At 31.6% G+C, this 27,108-nt stretch overlaps 5 protein-coding genes and 1 long non-coding RNA gene across 7 annotated transcripts; 2 read left to right on the top strand and 4 right to left on the bottom strand.

Moving 5' to 3' along the window:
• The first annotated feature begins 1,548 nt into the window (after positions 1–1,548).
• Positions 1,549–2,400, top strand: LOC106402885. The gene has a single exon (XM_022704122.2). It carries the CDS (start codon positions 1,687–1,689, stop codon positions 2,299–2,301), a length of 615 nt encoding a protein of 204 aa, XP_022559843.1. The 5' UTR covers positions 1,549–1,686; the 3' UTR covers positions 2,302–2,400.
• Positions 2,401–7,159: 4,759 nt separating this feature from the next.
• On the top strand, positions 7,160–9,039 carry LOC106405678 (jacalin-related lectin 38-like). The gene is made up of 2 exons (XM_048761482.1): positions 7,160–8,625; positions 8,686–9,039. The coding sequence occupies exons 1-2, from the start codon at positions 7,336–7,338 to the stop codon at positions 8,923–8,925; spliced, it is 1,530 nt and encodes a 509-aa protein (XP_048617439.1). The 5' UTR covers positions 7,160–7,335; the 3' UTR covers positions 8,926–9,039.
• Positions 9,040–11,545: 2,506 nt separating this feature from the next.
• LOC106405402 lies at positions 11,546–12,371 on the bottom strand. The gene is made up of 2 exons (XM_013845961.3): positions 12,081–12,371; positions 11,546–11,983 (listed from the first exon to the last, which is right to left on the bottom strand). Exons 1-2 carry the CDS (start codon positions 12,282–12,284, stop codon positions 11,714–11,716), a joined length of 474 nt encoding a protein of 157 aa, XP_013701415.2. The 5' UTR covers positions 12,285–12,371; the 3' UTR covers positions 11,546–11,713.
• A 3,921-nt stretch (positions 12,372–16,292) lies between these two features.
• On the bottom strand, positions 16,293–18,520 carry LOC106406421 (RNA pseudouridine synthase 2, chloroplastic). 2 transcript variants are annotated; one of them, XM_048761480.1, is made up of 9 exons: positions 18,145–18,520; positions 17,923–18,066; positions 17,611–17,826; positions 17,325–17,527; positions 17,170–17,248; positions 16,890–17,065; positions 16,683–16,785; positions 16,504–16,554; positions 16,293–16,461 (listed from the first exon to the last, which is right to left on the bottom strand). In XM_048761480.1, exons 1-8 carry the CDS (start codon positions 18,469–18,471, stop codon positions 16,546–16,548), a joined length of 1,257 nt encoding a protein of 418 aa, XP_048617437.1. In that variant the 5' UTR covers positions 18,472–18,520; the 3' UTR covers positions 16,293–16,461; positions 16,504–16,545. The 2 variants fall into 2 exon arrangements, with proteins under 2 accessions (XP_048617437.1, XP_013702536.1); XM_013847082.3 differs by having other exon boundaries at positions 16,293–16,554; positions 18,145–18,519.
• A 265-nt stretch (positions 18,521–18,785) lies between these two features.
• On the bottom strand, positions 18,786–21,846 carry LOC106406419 (calcium-dependent protein kinase 29). The gene is made up of 8 exons (XM_013847081.3): positions 21,024–21,846; positions 20,212–20,355; positions 19,948–20,100; positions 19,748–19,860; positions 19,502–19,669; positions 19,298–19,425; positions 19,093–19,192; positions 18,786–19,020 (listed from the first exon to the last, which is right to left on the bottom strand). The coding sequence occupies exons 1-8, from the start codon at positions 21,790–21,792 to the stop codon at positions 18,937–18,939; spliced, it is 1,659 nt and encodes a 552-aa protein (XP_013702535.1). The 5' UTR covers positions 21,793–21,846; the 3' UTR covers positions 18,786–18,936.
• Positions 21,847–24,133: 2,287 nt separating this feature from the next.
• LOC111207123 lies at positions 24,134–25,505 on the bottom strand. The gene is made up of 2 exons (XR_002659379.2): positions 24,522–25,505; positions 24,134–24,436 (listed from the first exon to the last, which is right to left on the bottom strand). It is a non-coding gene; the product is annotated as an uncharacterized LOC111207123 (long non-coding RNA).
• Positions 25,506–27,108: the final 1,603 nt, after the last annotated feature.

Genomic DNA, 27,108 nt, shown 5'->3' with positions numbered 1-27,108 from the left:
CATCAGTCTCCAGTAAGCTGGACTTTTCTCTCAAGTCTCAGCCCTTAGCACAAAGGTAAAGTCTAACTTCAATGCGCCAGTACTTGCATATACATAGATAACAACAGCTCATAGATAACAGCTCACTTGTGGTGACATATCCGAACTTTTAATAAACTTGAAACAAACAAAGATAAAGTAAAAAATAAACTGAAAAACGTATGCTTATTAATTTTTGGTTATAATAGTATTTTTCCAAATATATCAACGAGCGAAACCATGTCCAAAACTTCAATTTTATTAAAGAGGGTTGGTAAACCAAACAAAAAACGTACCGAACCAACCCACAGTAAATTCAATAGCCTAAAATCTTTTCTAAATAACAAACCTTGAAATCTATCATGCTCTTTCATTAACTCATTGCATGTTTCTCACGTGACTGTTTTCTCACATCTTCTGGTTCTTGTTCTGGCGGCGATATCATAGTTCATATTCAAAGTTCAAAGTTCAAAGTTCAAAGTTCATGTAGGTTTGGTAGATTTAATACAACTAAAGTGTGTTGTATTGTGGAGGAGTTGAAAAAGACTATTAGGCAAGAGATGGAAATGATGAGGACCTCAAGCAAGTAGCAGGACCACCAACTCAGGAGATCAACCATACAAGCTACATTGGAACAAGCAGCGACATAGGTTCATTCAAAGAAACATATCTCAGCAACCATGAGAAGTTTAACCGTGTAACCACTTGCTCTAAATTCTCAACTTAACTAGAGCACGCGGCGAATTGGTTTTTATACCAAAAGGATTAATGGTTTAGGAGATATACCATTTACAAGTCAGTCTACCTACACTGCATCCGAACTGGTTCTATTTAAGGAAATACATTCTTTGCTTAAGAAGTGTGCAATTCAAACTCACGTGTGGAGACCAGGAGATCATTCATTACATCTAAGACCAGTTGGAAGGTTTCTACCATGCACCAGACCGTATTGGATTATTGAGATTACATGGAATAAAAAAAAGGCAATACTAACCATCTTTGGACCCGATTTGCATGCAAATCCAAAGACTCTATTTCTTCACTCTTAGCTTGGATATGGCGATTTGTTTCATCAACCAGAAGCTCCCAAAGTTGTCCAGATACAAGCAGCTCAACACATTTCCATTTTGGCCGAAATTCTCTCTTAAAAGCCTAACGGCTAGTTTTCTTAATTTCAGCATGATTTCTCATTTTATTTAGCTTTCTGAATCATTTTACTGAGACTATATAAGCTCATTAGTTGTTTCATTGTAACACACAAATATTTTACCCAAAATTTAATAAACCTCTTAGTTTTTTTTTCCCCAAAGTCATTGTGTCTTTGTGTGGTTTCACTAGGCTCTTTGATTGGCGATTGAGGCTGTTTGTGGATTCAGTCCACACCCTGTTTTGTCCGAGATCATCATCATCACTTCGATCCAGCCGGTTTTAGAGTCGATTAGATCGATTGGACAAACCACCACTTTGATCCTAGGATATTGTTGGTCCTTTGTCAGCTTAGGACTACATCAGGAAAGAACATAGATTGCAACGACAAACAAAAGATTATGTATATGATAAAGTGTAGGTTCACAAAGAGCTAAACTTAAAGGACTAGCTTGGATGTTGGACATGCAAGGCAAAGTAGCTAGCTTCACTATGCGAGTCACAATAGTATGAATATTGACTATGCTTACAAATTATATGGGCTTTATAAGGGCCCATAAATCCGTACGAACAAGCCCAACAGTCTTTAGAGCCCAGTTTGCCATCCGGAAACGTTATTGCCGTCGTCGTCACTCGGAGACGACGAAGTTTCTCTCAATACCGATGGCTTCGAAGCTTCAGAAATGGCGAAACCTGTCAAATCGTATAGATCTGATCTCTCGGAGAGACGCTCTATCGACGATACGGCTCCTCCACGAAGGTCCAGACACGATGGAGGAGCTCCTGGATAGACACCTCGCGAAGAAAGAGAAACCACCGCTGATCAACGACGACGAGGCCGAGTATCTGAACAGGCGGCGTCTGACGAGCACGCGCCGCGAGGCGCTGAGTTTGTACCGGGACATATTGCGCGCGACTCGGTTCTACACGTGGACGGATTCGAGGGGAGTCCTGTGGAGAGACGTGCTGAGAGAGAACGCTAGGAAGGAGTTCGAGGCGGCGCGGTTCGAGACGGATCCGGAGATTGTCACGAGGTTGCTGATCGGTGGAAGCGACGCCGTTTCGTCTGCTTTGGATAAGCTCGCGGAGAAGCAAAAGGAGATGATTGAGAGAAAAACACGTGGCGAACAACCGTGAATCCGAGTTCTTGTTCCTTTCTTTTATTGTTTAAATCAGTTTAAAATTGTGTGTTGTTTTGTTAATTGGGTCTTTGATTAGTATAAACAAATTATTCAAGAGGGTCTCTTTGATGAGTGAGGTATGTCTGAACAATTTATATGTATACGAAAAACGAGACGGTGAATCTATAAATCATCGTTATCTTCTTCAGCCAAGTAAGAGAAGATGACTAGTGACTACCATAGAAATGATATTGTTGGGAAAAATGTCATGAAGAATAGGATAGTGAAAGTCTGTCTCATAGGCTTACGTTGAGATGATGACTCGATTGATAGAGATGAAGAAAAGAAGTTGAGCACCATGAGAGTTGTTGTTTAACGAGTTTATCATTACAACACCAAAGAAGGTAAGAAGACGTTGGTCTTGTCATAAAAAAAACTTAACAGGCATTCCTAACTATTCTTTTTGTGTACATGATTTTATTTATATACATCGAGATGTTTTATTTTGTTTCTCATAATACTTATCATAGTGTTATTAATAAACTCTTTAGGTATACTGCTCCTTAAATTATGAGACAGATCAAGATGAGGAACGATCTATATACTGTTCATTACATTACGACCTTTTCTGCTGATAACATATTTCTACAAATTTTGTTTTGAAAGAAATTATGACATGAGAGCATTCAAACAAATCCAGTTTTTGTTTTCATTTTCGATGCTTCTTGCATAATCTCTATTTTGATTATGTGCAAGCTAGCCGTGCAATTCATTTGGTTTAGTAAAAGTGATTATGTCTTTGGTTCTCAACATAAAACAAACGATGAGAATATTGTACACTAATGAGACAGGGACTGTCTAAACATACACATTGTTAGTATATGCATTACCTTCTGGCGCAAGTAAGCTTGGTAAGGTCTCTTACCACTTACCACTATGAAGCCCTTTGCCATCTTGGATGTTTAGACAAAGTATCAAAAACACTACGATACTATCTGAACTTATGTTTCTTTGGCAAATATCACTCTTTCTTCGATAAAAGTGAACATGGCCTTTTAAGAAGATCTAATGATAATAAGCTGACAGTTATTACTCTTTTTCGTGGGTAAGGCCCAAACTCTTTCTACAAACATATTTATATTAAAATAAAATTACCAATTTTTGCAATCCCATAACACAAGAACAGTAACCTCCCCAATTATGGACTGGAAGTTTTAAAAGGCCAACAACTTCAACACCATTTAAATTCCACGTAGCGTATCAAATATGTCACCTCAACACTTCTTCTCCAGAGCAAACAAAATAACTCATCGCATTTAATTCTTCTTTTAGTTCATTTCCTAGAATCAACTCCTCCTACGAAATACTATTATCATATGCATTATTTCCAAATGCAAATATAGCATACAACAATCAGAGCTTTGGAAGTTCTTAGAATCTTCAACACAATTATACAAATCTTACATGATCTTTTAACCGCAAGGCAACCAAAATTGCCTCATACTTAAAACTAATCCTAACTTCCTTCATTTTATTATTGAACACACTCTTAAAAACATAACTAAAATATCTAACAATGTGAAGTTCACAATTTATTTGTAATATCCTATAAAATAAAACATTAAAATCAATAGGAAGTTAAACAATGTCCTAACTAATAATGACTTTACAATTCTGTTGGAACAAAAATAACACAAAATCTAAAACCATATACCTACAACCCAACACAATTAGTTCGAAGACCCAAAGAAAATTAGTAAACGGCCCAAACATTATACCACGCGTTGCGCTCAATGTCAACACGACTTTCACACTCCACCAAATTAGACATAATGTTACAAAGATCTACAATTATATCTCCAAATCATTTTGTCGCTATTATTTGTTGAATCAGTTTAATTGGTTATACATTTTACAATATTTTACATCAAAACTTATATAAGTAAGATAAAAAGAATATTTAGATAATGGGTCCCGATTAGTTGAAGTTTTTTTTATCTAAAAATATGAAAAATTTTAAACTGTTGATTTAAGAAAAAATAAAACATAAAAATGTAGGGTTGTAGATTTAAGGGGAGGGTCCATTAAACTATTTGGATACTAATTGGAAACAAAATTCATAAACAGATTTAAGTGAAATGAAACATTTATACAGTTCAACCAACTAAACACAGTAACTAAAAATTAATTATTTTTGTTTATTCTACTCATCACCTTATATATAATTTCTAATAACAAAAAAATGGATAGTAAAAATTTTGAAATGCGTAAAAAACAAAAACAGTGAATAATTTAAAATGATTTTATAATTGTTTGGCTACTTATATTTTTTTATAATAGATTATAATATTATAAATAAAATAAAAATACTTTCCAAAAATAGCAGATTATAAGAATTCTCTATAAAAATGAAAATTTCCAAAAATATCAGTTTGAAAAAATATTTAAAAATAAAACCTCTTGATTAAAAATTGTGAAAGAATACTCATCTATCAACAGAAACTCTTGTTATCCTAATTTCTAAAATAAAAATTTCCAAAATAGCAATTATTTTTTAAAAAATATTTGAAAATGCAACTTATTGATTAAAAATCGTGAAAGGATTTTCATCTATCAACAAAATTCTTGTTAATTTCTAAATCCAAAGCCCAAATCTACAATAGTTCTCTATAAAATGATTTTTTTTCCAAAATAGCAATTATTTTTTTTTTTTTGAAAATGCAAAATATTGATTAAAAATACTGAAAGGATACCCATCTATCAAAAAAAAAATTGTTTTTATCCTAATTTTTAAATCAAAATCAAAATCTACATTAGTTTTTTATAAAAATAAAACCTTTCTAAGAATAATAATTTTTTAGAAAAATATTTAAAAAATGCAACCTATTGATAAAAAATTCTGAAAGAATACTCATCAACCTATTTATTAGTTATCTATAAAAATGAAAACTATCCAAAAATAGCAGTTTTTTAAAAAATATTTTAAAATACAATCTATTGATTATATATTCTGAAAGAATACTCATCTATAATCAAACGTTCTTATCCTAATTTCTATATCACAATGTCAAATCTACAATAGTTCAATATAAAAATGAAAACTTTCCAAATATAGCAGTTTTAAAAAAAATATTAAAAAAAATACAACCTATTGATGAAAAATTCTGAAAGAATACTCATCTATCAACAAAATTTCTTTTTATCCTATTTTCTAAATCAAAATCCAAAATCTACAATAGTTCTCTTTAAAATAAAAAAAATCAAGTTTTTTAAAAAAATATTAAAAAAATGCAGCATATTCATGAAACATTCTGAAAAAATACTCATCTTTCATAAAAAATTCTTGTTATCCTAATTTCTAAATTAGAATCCCAAATATATAAATTTCTCTATAAAAATGAAAACTTTCGAAAATAATAGTTCTTAAAGAAATATTTTGCAAATGCAATCTATTGATGAAAAATTCTGAAAGAATACTCATTTATCAACAAAAATTCTTATTATCCTAATTTATAAACCATAATCCTAAATATACAATAATTCTCTAAAAATTCTATTTGTATAGAATTATGCATCATTCTCCATAATTTAGTTACTTTCTTTCCTATAATTTAAAATAAAAGTGGGAATTTTTTTTAAAAAATTAAAGATTTTAGAGACCTTTTCAATTTATTTTGAACTTATTAGTATTTTTGATTAAAAAATAAAATTTGGGTATTAAAATGAGCACAATTTTAAAATTTTATGTATTAAAATTGGTAAAATAATTAGTTGAGATATTAAAGTAGGTACCGAAATGGTTTGGGTGTTAAAAAACTTAGCAAAATTTAGTTGGGGTATTTTTATGGAATTTTTCCTTTTTTAACAACCACTTTTTAATCATGCCACAAAGTCTTTGTCAATGTAAGTTTTCAAAAACATTCAAATTGTGAACTTAGATATGTATTTTGGAGTTTAACCATATTTCCAATATGTCACTATATCCGACCAAACCCGAGTGAAACCGAACCGCCACCAAATTGAACTATTACAATATCTGAATGAGACTAAATTTTTGCTTCCAAAACATGTAAATCCGAACTGACCCTAAAATGAAATCCGAAAGTTCATTCCTACTGTGTTGGGTTGGCTGGTGGCGGCTAATCTGTTTTTTTTCCTTTGTATTTTGAATTAGGGTTTCGACTAACCCGTTCTGAGTGGACCGGAAAGTTGTTGATTTATTTTCAGTTCATTTGTATTTATTTTGTTCTTATGTTTTTCCACATGTCTTTGTAAACAAAATTAATACGAAGATCTTTATTTTTAAAAATATCTTCCCTAATATTACAATTACATAAGAGGTTATAAGTTTAAGCAAAACAAATGATCAGTCATAATCAAAGATTTTATTATTTTTGAACTTTTAATTTAATTATTTTTATATATTTTTTTCTTTGCGGATTTATTTTATATTTTAAGTTATATAACTATTTATTTTGGATATAAATCTAGTGACTATAATTATTACTTTTTTTTATACAGGTCCAGTGACTAACATCCAATCCAAATTAATTATTTGATTTTTGTGTGCCTATCCATAAAGTTTCTTTATGCATGCCTACCATAAAGTTTCTTGAAATTAGTATCTAAAATTTATCATATTTTAACATAATCTGTTCTTTTGTTTAAATTTAATACTAAACATAAATAGATTAATTAAAAGATGACCACCTATTAGGAAGAATATCTCATGAGTTCTCAAATGAGATACTTTTGTTCTTCTTTTTCATTTTCATTCATTTTTGGATGATAATCTGTAGAAAATCTTTCATTGGATGTGTTCTAAGTTAATTTTTTTTTAATATCTCTTACCAACTCTAGTTAATTCTGAAAACAAAAGGATTTTGTTCTCTTGTTCATTCTCCACGCACTGCTATTTTCCTTGTTTATAAATGTACTAATATTTCCAATGTAATTTACAAATTCCTCCTATACAGATCCATCTATATATAATCAAATTGTGATGTAAATGATTATTTTGTCACAAACCTAGCCCATAACAGATAATATAATGCAGCAAGAGCATCTTTTGTGGGAACTGGAGGAAAGTATACTCTCTCGGATTCCACTGAAATCTGTAGCTCGATTCAGATCTGTTTGCAAACGATGGAACACTCTTTTAAATGATTTGAAGTTCATTAACAATCATTTGGCTCGTCCACAGTTCGTCTTGATTTCCGAATCTAAGACTTGTTCAGTAGACGTTAATTTCGACGGTCCATCTATAGAAGTGCATGACTTACCCTCCGATATTCCCAACTATCAACATAGGATGGTCATGAGAATGCACTATTGCGAGGGACTATTGATTTATGCCACATCTAAGGGCTTCGGGATTTGCAACCCATGGTTAAGACGTATTAGATGGATCAAATCGAAACCATCATTTTGTTGGTTGATTGGGATGGGTTACGACTATAGTAAACCCGACAACCATTACAAGATCTTTGGGTCTCGTATGAATTATGACACCAGGTATGTTAATATCACGGAGGTTGGATCCAATGCATGGAAATCGTACGAGTTTTCATCCCATAGCTGGAGTATGGTTTCGTCGTCCAACTATACTATATCTCTGAATGGAACTTTGTATTGGATTGCTGTTAAAAGAAGTGCACGCCAGCCTTTTATTCTAAGTTTTGATTTTTCTATTGAAAGTCTCAAACCCTATTGTAACTTGCCTGGCAAAAACGATCTATCAAATGTTAGAACTCTTGAGATTTATAGGAGAGATCGATTTTCTATTTTAGAGCAAGACTGGAACACAAGGAATATTGAGATTTGGGTGACAAAAGATAAGATTAAAAATGGGGATGGAGAATCCGTAGAGTGGATGAAGTTCATGAATGTGTTAGTTCCTATATGGTCAAATATAGTAGTTGACGACTTACATAGACCAAGTTACTTCATCGACGAGAAAAGTAATGGTCTCGCATTGTGTTGCATTAATAAAAACGGAAATACGGGTATTTATATTGTCAAGGGAGATAAGTTTCACGAAATTGAAATAAATGAGTTGGTTGGGTTTGGAACTCGTCATCTTACCTATTATCCGAGTTTCGTTCCACTTCCTACTGGGGCGAACGATTCCAAGTCCCATTTTGCATTCCCCAGAGGAGTAGAAGCGACCAATGGAGTTGGAGAAAACGAATGGGACGATGGCTTCTTCGATAATGTGAAGAAAATAAGTGTAGGACAAAGTGATACTGGCGTGGCCTTTGTCAAATTTGATTACTCCAACAACAAGGCAGTTGTGATCGGAGCCGTTCACGGGAATGCAACACATATTACATATGATGACGTGAGTTTTCTTATTTTATTTTTCTAACTCATGATCTATAATATAGGTTTTTTGTTATAGGTTTTAATCGATGATGATGACTACATTGAAGCTGTCGAGGGCACCTACAACGACAACTACATTACCTCCCTCACGTTCCGGTTGCACAAGAGAAAAATAGCGCCCCGATATGGACCCGAGGATGGGACGCCATTTGTGCTCCGAGGAGGAGGAGGAGGCAGGAAGATAATCGGGTTTTACGGAAGAAACACTGATGTCTACCTCACCGCTTTCGGTGTCCATCGCAACGTCCCCATCTAGATTTTTTATTTCCTACAAAACATGTAGAAATATTACTGCATCATTATTTATGGTGTTGTTTAAACATAATGTTAGAAAGACTTATTATTTTACCATTTTTATTTGTAGCAGTGAAATTAATAGATAAGATGTATTTTCATTACAGAAAGGCTTTACCCTTTTGTTCTTTTTTTGGAACGCAACTTCATTAAATCATCAGAGTAGCGTGATAAAACCACTTGATACACGGCTTAACCTGCTTGGCCAAACAGCCAGCAACAACGTTCCTTTCATGAGGAATCCAAACAAAATAAAAGGTCTCGAATTCCATACATTCTATCCTAGTGTCAGAGACGATCCCATAAATCTCTGGAGGTTCTGTCTTTGAGTTCAAAGCCTTGATGAGTTGAGATGAGTCTGACTCGTATCTGATATGCCGGAGCCCCAACTCTTTGCACGTTTTCACTGCATTCCTCACTGCTTTACCCTTTTGTTTATCAAATAAATTTAAACATATAATCGAGTAACTATATTAATGTTGAAGCTTCATCTAAAATATTTAAAGTATAAATTTAATACTAGTGATAAAATATAAATTTAATTAAACAGTAATAAAATTTTAAATTAATTCATGAGATACTAGTGATCTCTGCAATAGAGGTCCTCTGTATAATAAATTTTTAAATACTCCAGAGAAACATATTTCAGAAATATACCTACCGTTTGTTTTCACATCATTGGCTTAAACATTTTAAATTTAGTGTTAAACTGAATTGAATATATCGGTAGTTTGCTAATCACTGAGTCGGGATTGGGTTAATTGAGTGGGCTTCTAACTTGGGTTAGTTTTTCTTTTGTTTTTGTTTCTTAATACTTGGGGTTAGTTAAACAAAAAATAAGAAGATTAACTCGATTAGAGAGAGAGATAAAATCTATTCATCAATACAATTAAAACCAAGACTTTTTTTAGGCATTGCTGTGTTTTGCAAATATTTAAAGTCATACCACAGCTTTAGATTAAAACATAATTAATGTATCCTATTATACTGAAAATCAGCAATGGAAATATTTAGTTACAAACACAAGTTTCCTTATATAACTTTATCAATCTACATTTATTTTATTAAATTCATTTGATTTCATTTATTACTCTATGCAATTTTGTGAAATTCCATTCATAAATGTGGTTCCTATAATTAGTTTCGTAAATATAACAAGGAGTAATAGATTATTTCATTTAAAATATTTTATAGCTACAGAAAATAAAAATATGATTTGAAATAATAAATAGTTAATGTGTAAGTGCAACAATCTAATCTTTGTATAATAGATTTCTAAGATAATCCCTTTTTAATAGTATATATTATACAAAATGTCAATCCAGCAAATTTTTAGTTTTAATTAAAAAAATTTCTTATGTTAAATATTCTTAAATTTATATTGAGAGATTCAGTTTCAGAAACCTATTATTTTGACAAAAAAATAAAAACCTATTATTAATGATGCTCATAGTAGTATAAAAGGTGAAAGCTTTTTTCAAAACATCTAATCTTCGTAAACAGTTAATTACTCTACCAAATACAGTAACCCAAATTAGTTTAATGCAACCAATTGTGATGTCCAGCCCATAGTTACTTATTTATATTATTTATATCATTTATTTAAAATCTAACTATTACTGACCCATGATTGAATAAAAAATTATAAGGTGAAATTTATTTTTGCTGATTATAAATAATGTTTTTGGTCAACTGTTGATCATTTGTTAATAAATAAGCAGACTTACACTCTATAACCACAAAAAAACAACAAATTTGCTAAGTAACCAAAAAACACACATTGTCTCTCTTTCTCTCTCTGTATTTCTCTTCCTATCTCTCTATATTCTCTTTCTTTACAAAACTAATTTTCACTTTTTTGGTTATTAAACAAATAAGCCCATAAATAAATCCATGGTTAATTAACAAAATATACCGACAGGGTGAGTGAGTTAATAGATGTTTTGTTTTCTTGTATTTCATGTCGTAGACTCGTGTTCGGACATTTAGATGACTAAATTTAAAGATCCTCTTAGTATAGTTACATTTTAGTAATGCCCTCGCAAGTATTCGTTTAATAACTATACTCGAATTAATATAATTATTCAAATTGTTCTGTAATTGTTCCATACATTCTCGTTTTAATAGATTTTCTTAGAATCAAACCAGCCATTCAAATTAATGCAATCAAATAATTAAAATAGTCCAACCAACAGTCATTTTTATTTAACCTAACTAAATATAATTGTTGGTATGTGTTTTGTTTTTCAAATATTAAAATAATTGAAAAACACGCAAGTTATATATAGTAGTTTAGAGACTCGGTGGTGTTAAATGATGTCAACAAAAGAGGACTCAGAAAAAGTGTATCCAGTTCGTTCAACAGAAAAAAAGAAGTGTATCCAGTTAATTAAAAATATCCCTTAAAACTTTAGTTTAGTCCATAACCTAATTAAGCTTGTTTATAGTTCAAGCACCTTCGACAAAAGTAGCTGACGCAATAATTTTTGTTAAGTGTTCTGATTGAGTAAAGTACTCCTAAAATATTATAAAGTAATTGAAATGTTTAATGTATAAAGAAAATATTTGCGTACGGGTTGAAATAATGCTGAAATTCTACACTGCTGCCTTTTATTACTTTTTTTTTTGCTAACAATATTTTGTTACTTTGATGTACGTAACTCCATACATGTTTATTTTTCTGTATACGCTTCTTTATATAATTATATCAGCTTCTTCCTTCATCTTTGCTTACTTCTTTAATCTTGGCTTCATTCTGGTGCAAACAACGCCCCTATCGTGATTAATCCTTTCTGCCCGAACCGTCCGAATAATCCAACCAATTGGGTTTCCCCATCCGCAGTGAAACTGAAAGCCTCATCCGACTCATCTGCAGCGGCTCGAACGTACGATTCCGTCTTCTGTCCTTCGGAGGTTACAAAATACAAGTTGCTAATATACCCTGTTGGAAGCTGCGGAGTTCCACGTTTGTACGTGCCGCCGACAGTCTTACAATACCCTCCAAGTTTTCCAAACTCGATCTGCATACATAAATTAAATGCATTTAAAGTAATTGGCAATATCGATCGACTGCATGCGTTTGTAAAAGAGATGAAAAAGGGTGTGTAGAGACAGAACCTCCATGTTCTCGTTAGGTTGTTCTCCGTGGGTGATAGTCTGATCTTTTTCGCCCCTCGAGTACGTTAAGCTTATAAAAACGATTTGTTTTTCACGAACCCCAATGGACACATTCTTTACGCTGTCGAAGTCTAGTGCACCGTCGTCGAAACTGTTGTCTCCAGCGAGTTGAAATCCAGAAGGACCCATCCTTTGTTGTGCCATTGTGTTCTTTCACACAGAGAGATAGAGATATAACAATTAAAGAGAGAGAGAGGGATAAATTTGTTGTGTGATACTGCGTAAATCTTAGGCGGAAACGGACTTATATATAGCGACATTTCTAACGGACCATATCTTATGCCACACGAAATATAGTTTTTGTGATATGAAATCTACTCATCTTTGTGGAACGGTGGTTGTAAGATTTAAAGCAGCAATAAAGAGTTTTAACCGGAAAATAATAAATAAAATATAAGAAGAGAGTACAAAACTGGAAACTTTATCATAACAAATTACATTTTTAGTAAGCATCGGTTGGAGAACGAATAAAAAGAGTAAATGAACCTGCGTAGAAGAAAAAACAAAAGCACAGACTCTTTCGAAGAATGGATGGAAGAGGTAAAAGATATTCAAGAGGTTCGAAAACATGGTGATCAAGCCTTCCTAGAGCAAGACTTTGAAACCGCCATTCACTGTTATTCTCAGTTCATTGATTCTAGGAGAACGGTGTACCCAAGTGTTTCTGCGAGGCGTAGTCTATGCTATTTATTCTGTAATCAACCAGATCGAGCTCTTTACGATGGGATGATTGCGCAAGAAGTCTTCCCCGATTGGCCAACCGCCTTCTACTTGCAGTCTGTGGCACTATATATCCAAATTAAATATGATCACTTGATTCTACTGATACTTTGAAAGAATCAACTCTTCTTGAAGCAAAAAGACAGCAATGCAAGATTATTGTTTTTGCTCATTTATACTTTGTCTTGTGTAAACTCTGAGATGTGGATATAAAAAGCACAGACTCCCAAAAAAACTAGCGGGGTCATCAAGCCAATTTTACAGGGGTCATGTGATGGTAAATTATGAAGTGACTATAATCAACTTTTGTAATTTATACGGTGTCAGTTGACATCTCTTTTGTGTGAATGGGTCCGCCACTCCGCAAAACTAAAGAGTAAGGATCGGATCCATCATTCATCTTCGCATTGGTAGGTAAACATAATCGTTTATTTGATTGCGTTATTTTGAATGGTTATATTAATTAGGGTAGTTTGTGTATAAAGACTTGAAGGGTATTACTACATACATGATAACAATAAACTATTATAAAAAAAACTCTTTTATCTTAATTTCTAAATCAGAATGCCAAATCTACGATTGTTCTCAATAAAATGATTTTTTTTCCAAATATAACAGTTTAAAAAAATATATTTAAAAATTGCAATCTATTAATGAAAAATTCTTTAAAAAAATATTCATTTATCTGTTAAATTTTTGTTATCCTAATTTCTAACTCGCAACCTTAAATCTACAATGATTCCCTGAAAAATTGAAAACTTTCAAAAAAAATAGCAATTTTTTAAAAAATATTATTTTTAAAAAAATATTTAAAAAAAGCAACCTATTGATTAAAAATTCTGAAAGAATGCTCATCTATCAAAAAATTTATTGTTATCCTAATTTCTAAACCAAACTCCAACCACAATAGTTTTCTATAAAATGAAAATATTCCAAAATAACGGTTTAAAAAAATATTTTTAAAATACAACTTATTGATGTAAAATTCTGAAAGAATACTCATCTATCAAAAACAATTCTTGTTCTCCTAATTTCTAATTAAAAACTCAAATATACAATAGTTCTCTTTAAAAAAATAAAAACTTTCCAAAAATATCAGTTTAAAAAAATGATTTAAAAAGTGCAACCAATTGATGAAAAATTCCGAAAGAATACTCATCCATCAACAAAAATTCTTGTTATCTTAATTTCTGAATCAGAATCTCAAATCTACAATAGTTCTCTATAAAAATGAAAACTTGCCAAAAATAACAGTTTAAAAAAAATATATTTAAAAAATACAACCAGTTGCTAAAAAAATTATAAAAGAATACTCATCTATCAACAAAAATCTTGTTATCTTAATTTTTAAATCATAATTCGAAATCTACAATAGTTCCCTATAAAAAAGAAAACTTTCCAAAAATAGCAGCTTTTAAAAATATTATTTTAATAATGCAATCTATTCGTGAAAAATTCTGAAAGAATACTTATCGATCATCAAAAATTATTGTTATCAACAATAGTTCTCTATAAAAATAAAAAATTTCTAAGAAAATAATTTTAAAATAATTATTTAAAAAATGCAACCTATTAATGAAAATTATGAAAGTATACTCATCTATCAACAAAAATTCTTGTTATCCTAATTTCTAAATCCAAAGCTTAAATCTACAGTAGTTCTCTATAAAATGAAAATTTTCCGAAATAGCAATTTAAAAAAAAAGTTTTGAAAATGAAACTTATTGATTAAAATTTCTGAAAGGATACCCATCTATATAAAAAAAATGTATCCTAATTTTTAAATCATAATCCAAAATCTTCATTAGTTCTCTATAAAAATAAAAAATTTCCAAAAATAATAGTTTTAAAGAGTAAATGAAAATAACAAAACATATTATTTTAATAAACATTTAGATAAACATATGTTTTTTAATAAAAAATATATGTTTTTAATAAAAATAACAAAACTGAATAATAAATATATTTTAAAATAGTTTTCACAAATTGAGAGGAAACTAAATATTATTTTTTTCTGTATATATATAAAAGTGTTTTCTCTCCTCTCATGCTGCCACCTAGGATTCCAGATCAGAAAGTCAGTGATCCTAGGCGAGCCACGTGGCAGAACAATCAATACACAGCGTTTCATTAAATTCAGACTACATACGGGTGGGCTTTGTTTCTAATCGGGCCTTATATTTGCACAATTGGCTCATCCCGTCGCCAGCAGCAACAACTAAGGAGGCTCTGCGTAATTATTTTGTAAGCGTTAGTACCTAAAATCTTGGTAGTTGGACGATTCGTTTTAAAGGTTTTGCTTTCATCCTACTCTGATTATTTTATGAAATCTGATGTAGATTCTTAAAAAGAAACAAGCGTCAGTTCTAAGAATGATTCACTTCGTCTACTCTTTTGCGAACGGCTCTAGGTCTCCTCATATGCCTTATTATCTTTTCTGATTGAGCAGTGTGCTTGGTGCTGTTTAAGAACAAAGCCTGCTTAGTTTGTTTCTCATCATAGTGTTGTTAATAAACCTGAAGAGATACTGTTCCTTACATCACGACCTTACAGAACAATATTGTCAAATATATGTTCTCACTTCTATATCTGTTCTTGCGGGATCCATGTATGTCGTGATATGGTTTAATGTGGGTTACACTTGAGTCATAAGTTTTGTCTGAAGCTTGCAACCCATGTGTTTGTTAAATCATCATGTTTCTTTTTCATCTCTTTTGTAGATTGCTTTCATGGGTTACAAGCAAGGAGCCAGTACATGAAGATTATTTGGTCTGTAAGAGTGTTGGAGAAGGAAATAATCAATGGAGACGGAAGATAATATTGCTAGAGGACTCCAAGTGAGCCAAGCTCAATCAGAGGAACATCCTCGAGGTGAAGCAGAGGAATATTTCTGCAAGACGAGTCAGTGACAAGTATATGAAACGCTCGAGAGATCTGTAGTGCTAAAAAAAGTTCAAGATAGTTATCGGAGGATGAAACTCGGAAAGATTTTAGAAAGTATAGAAATGTCTATTACTAAGCTTTAGCAGAAGAAACTGAGTAAAATGTTTCGTGTACCCTCATGGATCCTTCAAGGCAAGGTTTTCGAGTTTTTATATTTTATTCGGGTTCGTACTTAAATGCTTTTAATCGTTGAGACTTGAAACTTTTTTTTTGTTGGGGTAAAATGTGAATGAAACTTTCTTTTTGTGCACATGATTTTATCTTTGAAAGGTCGCAGATGATTACAGAGAAACTGAGTCTATTTACTTACATACATATTCTTGACCAATCACCACAGCGAGATGCTTATTTTATATACATCAAGAATAGTGTACTTGATTTGTCAAGAATAGCTACTGATCAGTGGTCTGCTCATCATTCTCTTCCGTTTGTGCCTCTGTTATCTCTTTTATAAATTGTGGCGAGAAGGGAGAAGGCGAAAGATACAGGTTTAGCTGATGTTGATTTTGTTGGGTTTTGAATATCATTTGAAGTTCCCATTTGAGCTTTATACACCTCTTAGCTGTACTATAAACACTTGGATCATGAAACTGAGACTACACTTTCATTTGTTTCGTCAAAGATCTTCAGAGAGAAGTTTGATTGCTTGTTGCTTGAAAGGATAGTGGCGTTCGATGATATCTCTCATGCTACTGCAGAATCAATGTCCGAGACTATGAGTTTATAAACCAAAATCGAGAGATTATTCCACCTGCCAAAAGAAAGAAAGACCACGACTTAAGAAGACTCAGCATAAACAAAATCTCTGTAATGAAAACAGAGTAACTTAGCCCTAGGCATGAGGTTAAGTGAAAAAATAACGCAGAGTTTGGTGGTTACCATTTCTCTGCCGCTTCTACGAAGCAGGCCTACTATCTCTGCAAGATCCGGAGGCGGTGGACATGAAAACTTTATGATTTCCCCGGTGCACGGATGCTCAAAGCTGTGAAAGAAAACATAACAGAGAACAACAGTTATCATAAACCTGTTCTGCTCCTAAGTTTTGAATAGTGAGACTAGACTGAGATTTTTTGAGTTGTCTCTCACCCGAGAACTATGGCATGAAGACAAGGCCTATCCATTCTTGACACCAGCTCTATGATCTCTTCTTGATCACTCCGGGAGACTCTTTTCTGCAGAAGAGAAAGCGCCATGCTTTTCGTTCCACCGTACACTTCGTCACCCAGTAGAGGAACTCCCATGTACTTGGCATGCGCACGTATCTAAAACTCAAATCAAGATCAACAGAGGTATAAGTGAAACCCTTGCAGACAAAGATGTGAACCAATATAGAAACAAATTTACAGATTTTGATTTCTTTCACAACCTGATGAGTACGGCCAGTTTCTAGTCTCCACTCAACCAACGCAGAGCCACCTCCAGCGAGTGTTTCAACTACCTTATACCTAAGAGAACATGAGAATATGTGAGGATACAAGAATCAGTGTTACAGTGCACTTGTAAAAAAGACTGCTCCATCACCTACTAGCAGCATGACGAGCCCTTCCACGGCTTAATGATCCAGGTATAGCAGCCATACGGATCCGATTATTCGAATCCCTACCAATTGGTACATCAATCCTCCCCTGAGACGGGGAAGGAACTCCACAGGTAAGACTTATATAAACTCTCTCAATCGTGTGCAGCTTGAACTGCTCCGCCAAATGAGCATGAGAATGCTCATCCTGCCAATTACAACTTCTAGTTAAAGTCACACCTCATAAAGCAACAAAAATAAATAAATAAAAAAAGACAAAAGACAGCTAACCTTAGCTACAACGAGCAACCCACTAGTCCCTTTATCCAACCTATGAACAATCCCTGGACGAATCATCCCTTCATCATCTGAAAACGTTTCTTCGTCATCCGAATCCTCATCTTCTTCTTCTTGGTTTGAATAAGCAGCAACACAGGGAAGACTACAATGGTGAAGTATGCCGTTAACAAGCGTCCCCTTAGGATTCCCAGGCGCAGGATGAACAACCTAAACCACCAAACGAGAGAGAGAGACTCTTAAACACTAAACATCAAGCTAGAAAGATTCAATCTTTTTTAAGTATTCAAAGAAACACGTGACTACCATGTGAGGCGGTTTGTTAACGACGAGCACGTGCTGATCTTCGTAAACTATATCTAACGGTATGTCTTCGGGTTCAGCTCTCAAAGGCTGGAGCTTTGATATCGTACAGTGAACCTCGTCGCCAGCTTTCACATTGTGCGAAACCTGCAAGAGATAGAGATAGAGATAGAGAGAAAGGTGAAAACTTGAAGTTTGAAGAATTTGAATCCGAAGTTCGAAAACCTTATCGACGACTTGGCCATTGACGATGACTAGTCCTTGGCGGATGCTGGACTGTACGCGAGCTCGGCTAACGCCATCGACGCGAGAGGAGATCCATGAGTCGAGGCGAATCTTGCCTTTGGAGACGGAGACTGTCTCGTCGAGTTTGAGGCCGGCGTTGTTCACTCTCGTGGTGGTGGTCTCCGGTTTTGAATTGGGGGTTGCCGAGCTTGCTGTGACGAATCTGGAAAGTTTGGGGAAGAAGGAGATGAAGGAAGAAGAGGAAGGAGAGCGGAGATATTTCACGGAGGTTAACGAGAAGCTCGGCACCGGAGAGATGGAGAGCATCGTCGTCAATTTTTTTAAAAAAGTTCCGATTTGCTTATCTGTTTTCTTTTTAGCAGCGTTTTAGGCTTCGTTACTCGAAAGCCTCTAGGCGAAACAGAGGGTTTGCTATTTTCATTTTAAAAGCTGTTAAGAATGTACTACTAATGGTCCATGGGTCTCGAGTTGGGCCGTAAAAGGCTTTTCCGACAACGTTACTTTCACTAACGAACCGTTTAGGATCCGTTAGGTTTGGACACGTTCGTTCTCTGTTTAATTTATTTACTTTGTTACGTTTTTTCAGGGGATTTTCGTTCTTATACTCGAATTCACGCAGGTACAAACAAATCATTTTAAACATTTAAAAGAAAAAGGAAAAATAATGCATTGATTCTCGTCTCATTCGTTTTTTTTTTTTTGATACTTTATTATTAATTTTATACTTTATTAATGGTGGAAGCAAAGCATCCATAAGTCTAGATGAATATATCATCTGATCAGCTTCGCATCTGAATGATCTGTAGTTCCCTTCGTCATCATCGCCACAAATTCCTCATAATTTATTCTCCCATCCTATCATTCATCATCATCATCATCACCATCATTTACAGCAGTCAAAAACTAAAAGTAAATGTTTTTTCTTACGTTGTCTGTATCGACATCATTGATGACTTCATCTATGGTAGCATCATCACCCATTCCATACTGTGTCATCGAATGCTTAAGCTCGTCCCTTGTGATGTATCTTATTTAAGAAGAAGAAAAATATGAAAGATTGCGTTAGAAAAATAATTTCATCTTTAATATATTTCTGCGACAATATAAGGACAAAACAAAAAAGAAAACAAACCCGCTTCTGTCTTTGTCAAAGTATTTGAATGCTTCTAGCAAATGCTCCTCTTTCTCCAATCTATGCCGATGCATTGTAGCTGTTATGAACTCAATGTAATCAATCGTCCCGCTTTTATCCACATCAGCCTATCATCAAAAACAGAATAATAATGTAATAAGCTTAATTATATCACCAAGTGGATTTGTGTTCTTGTCTTCTTACAGCTTCCATGAGTTGTTTGATTTCAGATTCAGTAAGTTTGGATCCAAGACGATGTAAACCGGTTCTTAGTTCATCAAAAGTGATGGTGCCACTTCCGTCTGTATCAATGTTTTTAAACATATGCTTTAATCCCTTAATCTCTTCTTCTGATAAGTTTTCAGCTATGACCTATTAAACAAAAGACAACAGTTAACTTTAATGTTCTTTAAATCATCTTTTTGATGATGGAGTATCAGTTAACTTTACCTTCAAGGCAAGTTTCTTGAGCTTGTTCATTGCGCGGAACTGCTTCATCCTAATAAGGACTGCACTATCTATTGGTTTATCTGAAACTTCGCTATCCGTCAACCATGTATGCGCTTTAATCGCAACAAAAGAACGCTTAGTTAGTTAGCTATGAGGTATATATAATGTGTCACAAATCAAGACAAATTGCAAACACATACCAAGTGCTTCAGCTGCAGTAATCCGTTTTTTAGGGTCTCTTGCCAACATCTTTCTTATCAAGTCCTTTGCACTTTCCGATATAGTAGGCCAAGGAGAAGATTCAAGATCTAAATTCCCTTCTAAGACCGCCTCAAATATAGTCTTCTCGGTCTCTAAAACAATATCAAATATATAGTACCGGTTTTGTAACATTTCATTTCTTAACATTCTTCAAATGGAGTGATAATAAACTTTAGATTCATAAAAAATTTGTTTTAACATACCACCCCAAAATGGAGGAACACCGCATAGAAGAATGTAAAGCATGACACCAGCGCTCCACACATCGATCTCTTTACCGTAGTTTCGATATAGAACTTCAGGTGCAACATAGTATGCGCTACCGACTACATCTTTGTACACTTTACCTACACAGAATAAACATGGTACTTGTTATTTGAAGGTTGTAGCATGTACAATCTTAATACACATCTCCAGTTTCAAGTCTTTTGTTTTTCTGGGTGTGAACCAAAATCTTGAAAAAGGAAGACTTTCACATCAAATAATTTCTGTTGTACTATCATTTTTTATTTTTCAAATATGTGGGAACCATCACTTGACTTGGTGGTTGACCCAAGCCGTTTTCGAAGTTGACTTGGTGTCCCACTAGGTTGATCTCACACGGAAAGGAGATACAATGTCGCTATCTTTATTTCTTGATTATACCACAAGTTAAAACATGCTGTTTATGTCCTAAAGGACCTACACACACTCAACAAAGACAAACCTTTGAACAAGACGACCCTTAATTAATTTAAAAAGTGCAATACTCCCTCAGTTTCTAGTTTTAAAACTTGACGTTTTAGAGTTTTATAGAATTTGTTTTGTTTCAAATTAAATAATTTTTTTTTCAAAATTTAATGTAAAGTTTATTAACATTATATGTTAATTAACTTTCTGTAATTTTCATTTTTTTATTAGTCTCGAGTTATTGTTAGGTGAAATAATTATTAATGTTAATATTTTCTAAATATGTGTATGTGTGTATTAATATGGAAAAGGAAAATATCAAAAAGATGAACTATTCTTATATTACCTTCTTCGATGAAAACAGAGAGTCCAAAGTCTGTGGCTTTAATAGGAGAGTCATCATCCGCACTAACAAGCAAGAAGTTCTCAGGCTTCAAGTCTCTATGAACAACACCCATGAAATGACAAACATGAACAAAGTTCACAATCTGTCTGAAAATATTCGCAGCTTCTTTCTCAGAGTAACTCCCTTTCTTGATAATACGATCAAATAGCTCGCCGCCAGAACAAAGCTCCATAACCACATGAAGATTATCTTTATCCTCGTAAGCGCCTCGAAACTCGACGATGTTCGGCTGACCAGTGAGGTGCTGCAAGATCATGACTTCGCGTCTCACGTCTTCGATGTCTTTTTGACGTATGAGTTTGCGTTTGGAGATCGATTTGCATGCGTACTCTCGGCCGTTGGATTTGTCAGTGCAACGGTACGTGACGCCGAACTGGCCGCGGCCGAGTTCTTTGTGGAGGTCGTAGAGAGCTGAGAGGTCGATCATTGGTCGGTTAAGGATTGGACCGATTTGAGAACCGGAGGAGGAAGGTGGGGGAGCCGGTTTGGGTTTGGGATTGGTGGGGAAAGTACTGGTTTGGGTTTGAGGATTTGTTGGTTTAGGGAGAGGTTGGTAGCGATGAGGAGGGGTAGAATCGGAAGAAGAGGAGATTGGGATCTCTTGTGTTTGTGACTTGGAGAAGCAGAAACCCATTCTGTTGAAAAAATGTTTTGTTCGAGTGTTTTGGTTTCTCTTGTTTCTGGTGGCTTTATTGAGTTTTCTGAACATGTGAACAAATGTAGAAAAGGTCTTCTGTCTTATTCCGTGTATTTTGTTTTTTTTTTCCTGTCCTTTTTATTCTTAAGGTTTTGTATATAAAGAGGGTTATACGATCATACGAATACATGTAAAGAAACATTCTGAGTACAAAATATTTTGCTTGAATTGGGGTTTGGGGATGCTTTGCTTTTGCGTTTTGACAAGGTTATGGTATCGTTTTGTTTTGTCTTTCAATGTGTCCTTTGGCCTTTCGAGAGGGTCTCCATAGGTTCTCTGCTTCCTGAGCAAAAAAATGAAATAGTAATAATTAAAATCAACGCGTAACGCGTAAACCATAAGTATTATTTCATGATAACATAGCAAAACAGTTAGGTGTTTGTGAATTAACTAAATTTTAAGAAGAGAGCATAGATAACGGAGATTGCGATTGATTGGAAAAGAGACAAATCTCGGTTTGGTTCAGTGATCACATCGATTGATTTCTTTATTTCGGTGCTCTGTCTTGTCATCATGATAGCTTTTCCACGACTACTAACTTTAGATTACTACAAACGTTATTTTTTTCTCTGAATAAAAATACAAACGTTATTAAGTCCTTAATACATAACTAAATAAGTTTTTTTTATAAAGTACTAGATTTTATACTACGCGCGAGTCTGTATTAATAATTAGGTTTAGTTTTATAATAACTTTTAAACTAAAAATTTAATTGATTTATATAATTTTCTTATTTGAAATATGATTTTTTGATTTTATTAATTTGTTGATTTTATTATTTATGTTTACTTTATAATTTAGCATCTTAGTATCTATTTAGTTATTTATAATTGTAAATGTTATATTTATGTTCATAAACATGTTCATAACTTTTGAAAATATTAATCTATATTTTAAAATATTATATAGATTGCTCGATGCAAATAAGCTGTTAATACATTGTAATAATTTTACCATACATTTTACATATATTTTATTTGAATAACATTAACGATTAAACTCTATGCATAACATCTATTTTTCTTTGTAGTGAGAAAAACTTTACAATTAACATGTGATTGTTATATATATATATATATATATATATATATATATATGTGTGTGATAGTATAATATTTAGATTTAAAATTTAATCACAATAAATATTTTGTCAAACTTTATAGTCTTTGTAAGATAATATAAAAATTAAAGTAAATATAGTGAATTTAACTAATGTTAAGTAACATTTTATTTATTGAATTAATAATATAGAAAAACTAAAGTATAAGAATTATCTACTAACAGATCTAATTAATTATTTGTAAAGTAGTGAAGCTTGTATTATTGTATAATGCATTACAATAGATTATTTATATGAAAAAAATTTATTTATTTTGGTGCAATATATAATATTTGTTTGTTTCAGAGTTTCTATGAAGATTCTTAAGATCCTTTGAAAGCTGTTACATAATTTTATAATTATTTTTCTAGTTGCTAAATGCTGACGATAAGATAGTTAACGTCTTAGATAGTGTATTCATTGTAATTTTGAGGTTTTTTTTCTAAATTTTAGAAGTTTATAAATTTGCATGTTTTTAGTTTATTGATGATAAATTCATATTGGTTATTCTTTTTATCATTTTTTTATTTTATCTTTCATGCTAATTTATTGTTGGTCTTCCTTATAATTTTTACTAAAAATGTTAACTAACTTTGACATGCTTTATTAGACTTTTTATTTATCATCTAGCTTATAAACATTGTTCTCTAATTTTTTTTATTCAACATAACTCAAGAGAGAGCATCTTACATTTTATATGTTATATGAGGTGAATCAGACTAATGATTATAAAAAATATAATTTTTTGAAAATACACTTTTTGAAATTTTATTTAAAGAGTATATTTTATTTTGTGTTCTTGCAAGTTAAAATTTTGTCTTCTTTATATTTTATTTTTTGTAAATTATTTGTTAAATTTCCAAATATTTAGTGTATATATATATCAATTTAGTTTTAATGATTTATTTATTATTTTGCCTTATTTGATGTTTAAATTCCATTTTGTATTGAAATAATCAATTTTGGATATTTTAACATTTTAAAAATTGAAAATATTAATTATGATTTTCATATTTTGATGTGTCAAAGCTGGAGAAACAATTTGTGTTATTATTGTGTTGATTATTATTAGAAAAAAGCAAGATATATTATTAGTTGACAATTTTTTTTTTGGGTGTAAGTTGACGATTATAATTCATTTAGAAAAAAAATACAAATTGACCTTTGGCAATAAAGAAAATAATTATACAAAAAATAATTGATCAAGTTTGCAAAGACAATAGACTGATATGGTTTTGTTTTATCAAATCGATGTTAAAATCTCCAGAATCTTTTTCCTTCATTTTAGTACATATATATATATATATATTGGTTGTAGGTATTTTATTTAGCAATCATATCTACAGCTGCATGTACGTCTGATTTGCTCATTTGCCTTGACTGGAAGGTCAGTACAATTACAACGCATCTCACCTAGAACGGGCTTAACACCGTATCGCTGTTTCGCTATGAACTCCTTTACTTCCCTTGCACAAATACTATTTCCATTATTTCCGCATTTTCCCTTGTACCGGTGATCAGTAATGGGGCACCTCAACTTGTTCACGGCTTCCACTTCTGTTGTGTTATATCCACCATAAAAAAAAAGATAAATTGAATAAATATTAGTAAAGGAATTTAATAGCGCAAATACTAATATTACCTTCAAACGTAGTCCACAATGAGAATTGCAAGAAACAATATAAAACATAAAACACATTTTCCCATGATTCAAAACCTTATTTTTTAGTTGCAAAATGTATTGCTTATTTACTCTCGTATGCAATTGTATTCTTTTGCAGTAATAATTTTTTTTTGTCGACACAGAAATAACTTATATAAGAATTATAGTCAATGCAAAATAAAAATAGATGTGGCCACTGGTGCGAACAAGTCAATGAACAATATTATATTCTTTTGCGTGATGCATACTTCGCGTGATTTATGCTTTGCGTGGAATTACTATATATATATTAATATAATTAGAAAATACAATAACAGTATTATTTTAATAAATTTAATATGTTGCCAAAAAAATATTTTACTTCTGTTCAATAAAAGATCAAAAATATATAAATAATATTTGTTGGAGGGGAATTACACTCCTCATCAAGGTCCGTCAAATATATATCTCAGAGCGATTAATAAGAGCTTTTTAAAATGTGGTTCTTATATTCCGCTAAGAACCCAATCGTAAGAACGTCCCGTTAATTATGGTCTCAGTCCAAAATTACAAACAACTCTATCCATGACAACTCGGCCCAGCCGATTAAGTCAATGGTGAATTGGAGGGTTCCACGAGGACAAATACAAAGAGAGAGAGAAAAACAAAAAAAGAGGAAATTCAAACAAACGGACATGAGACGGTTAGAACTAGGGTTTATTATTTCCATCACTATTCTTTTTTTTGACTAAAGGCATAAAAGAAAAACGTAAATCACTATTCTCTATGGAAACATTTTAGCTCTTCATCATCTCGAACATATCTTGTAACATTTGTTTCCCAAATCTATACTATATAAAAGTTGAGGCTATAAGCCATCGAGAGCGTCCACGTAGGATTTAAACAACCAATCGTAGTATAACAAATTATTATTTAAGTTTACTATTTTTAAAAATGTTAATATTACCAAAAAAATGTTTATTTCAAACTAAAATATAAATCAATATCGAATAAGGTAAATTTACAAAAATATAAATACTATATTAAGTTAACATAATGTTTAATATTTTTCAAAAATTAAAAAATAAATAACGAAGAGAATAATTAATTTAAAAATACAAGACTTTCAAACAAGTATAACTATATAAATCTAAATTTAAACTCATGATTTTCAAAGTTTAGGTTATATACTATTGAAAATATTCAAACTAACATATACTATATATAAGTTGATATTATAAATCATTGAGAATGTTCACATATTATTTTAAAGCACCAAAAATATAACAAATCGTTTTTCAATTTGGTATTTCTAAAAATGTTAATATTACGAAATTTTTTATTTCAAAATAAAATATAAATAATTATCAAATAAGTTAAACTTACAAAGTTAAAAACATCATGTACAAATCTATACTATATAAAATAAAGTTTCGAAAATTAACATAAAAATAACAAACAAATATAATAGTTAATTTAAAAATGCAATACTTTCAAACAATTATAACTATATAAATCTAAAACACATGATTTACAAAATTTAGGTTATATACTGCTGAAAATATTCAACAAAAATATGTACTATATGTAATTTTATGCAATAAATCATTGAGAATATCCACATATTATTTTAAAGCACCAAAATATGTCAAATTACCATTTTAATTATTATTTTAAAAATTTCAAGATTTTCAAAAAATGTTTATTTCAAAATAAAAAAGAAACTACTATTCAATTTAGTGAAAATGCAAAATTATTAAAGGAATCAATTTGATATATAAAGTAAACCTTTGAAAGACCAACATAAAATCAACTAACAAAAAAAATCTTAAAGAATACAAGATTTTAAAATAATAAAAACAATATGAATCTAAAGCACTTTTCATTACATATGAATCTAACAAAATATGATTTCAAAATGGAAGCTATTTTTTTCAAAAAAATATCAATAATAAATTTTGTAAGAAAAATTGCCAAATAACTAAAATAATCAGTTTATTATAAGAATTAAATGTTTGGAAAATCAACATAAAATTAAGTAACAAAAATAATCTTAAAAATATAAGAATTTCAAATAATAAAGACAATGTAAATCTAAATCACTTTTTCATTACATATGAATCTAAATAACATATGATTTCAAAATTGAGGATATATATTATTTAAGTGTTCACATAGAATTTAAAAATATCATTATAATAATATAAAAGTCAGCATCTTAATTTGATAAAGTAAATAAAAATATTATTAAAGATAATTAACTTGATATATAAAATAATTATATATTTGAAATTAAACAAAAAATTAACAAAAATAAAAATATTCAAAAAGAAACAAAGTTTTAAAAAACATATTTATAAATAATCACGTATGTAAAAATAAATAAAAATCAGCACAAAACTATAAAAAGATAAATTAAAATTTGTAAAACTTATCTTTAAAGTTAGATTGATATTTGTAGCTAATTATTGTAAACTTAATATAATAAGAGATTGTTCACGTACCTTATAGGAATTGGTATTGATCGCATATTATTACTAAAAATATAATTATGTATGTAACCTTTAATATGATATGAACTATATGC

The sequence above is a fragment of the Brassica napus genome, chromosome C6 (genome assembly GCF_020379485.1).
Source record: "Brassica napus cultivar Da-Ae chromosome C6, Da-Ae, whole genome shotgun sequence".
Taxonomy (NCBI): Eukaryota; Viridiplantae; Streptophyta; class Magnoliopsida; order Brassicales; family Brassicaceae; genus Brassica; species Brassica napus.
The sequence above is the reverse complement of the archived record's forward strand: the minus strand, read 5'-3'. Positions and strand labels throughout refer to the sequence as shown.

What these genes read in the sequence shown, in the direction of transcription:
- LOC106405678 (XM_048761482.1), top strand. Translation starts at nt 7,336, where the DNA reads ATGCAGCAAGAGCATCTTTTGTGGGAACTGGAGGAAAGTATACTCTCT. An exon ending in CACATATTACATATGATGAC is followed by an intron (nt 8,626 to 8,685) that starts GTGAGTTTTCTT and finishes TTTTTGTTATAG; the next exon opens with GTTTTAATCGATGATGATGA.
- LOC106402885 (XM_022704122.2), top strand. Translation starts at nt 1,687, where the DNA reads ATGCTTACAAATTATATGGGCTTTATAAGGGCCCATAAATCCGTACGA.
- LOC106405402 (XM_013845961.3), bottom strand. Translation starts at nt 12,284, where the DNA reads ATGGCACAACAAAGGATGGGTCCTTCTGGATTTCAACTCGCTGGAGAC. An exon ending in AACCTAACGAGAACATGGAG is followed by an intron (nt 11,984 to 12,080) that starts GTTCTGTCTCTA and finishes TTATGTATGCAG; the next exon opens with ATCGAGTTTGGAAAACTTGG.
- LOC106406419 (XM_013847081.3), bottom strand. Translation starts at nt 21,792, where the DNA reads ATGTTCAGAAAACTCAATAAAGCCACCAGAAACAAGAGAAACCAAAAC. An exon ending in CTCTGTTTTCATCGAAGAAG is followed by an intron (nt 20,356 to 21,023) that starts GTAATATAAGAA and finishes TATTCTGTGTAG; the next exon opens with GTAAAGTGTACAAAGATGTA. An exon ending in TTTGACAAAGACAGAAGCGG is followed by an intron (nt 19,193 to 19,297) that starts GTTTGTTTTCTT and finishes TTCTTAAATAAG; the next exon opens with ATACATCACAAGGGACGAGC.
- LOC106406421 (XM_048761480.1), bottom strand. Translation starts at nt 18,471, where the DNA reads ATGCTCTCCATCTCTCCGGTGCCGAGCTTCTCGTTAACCTCCGTGAAA. An exon ending in GGTTGCTCGTTGTAGCTAAG is followed by an intron (nt 17,528 to 17,610) that starts GTTAGCTGTCTT and finishes TGTAATTGGCAG; the next exon opens with GATGAGCATTCTCATGCTCA. An exon ending in GCTCGTCATGCTGCTAGTAG is followed by an intron (nt 17,249 to 17,324) that starts GTGATGGAGCAG and finishes ATGTTCTCTTAG; the next exon opens with GTATAAGGTAGTTGAAACAC.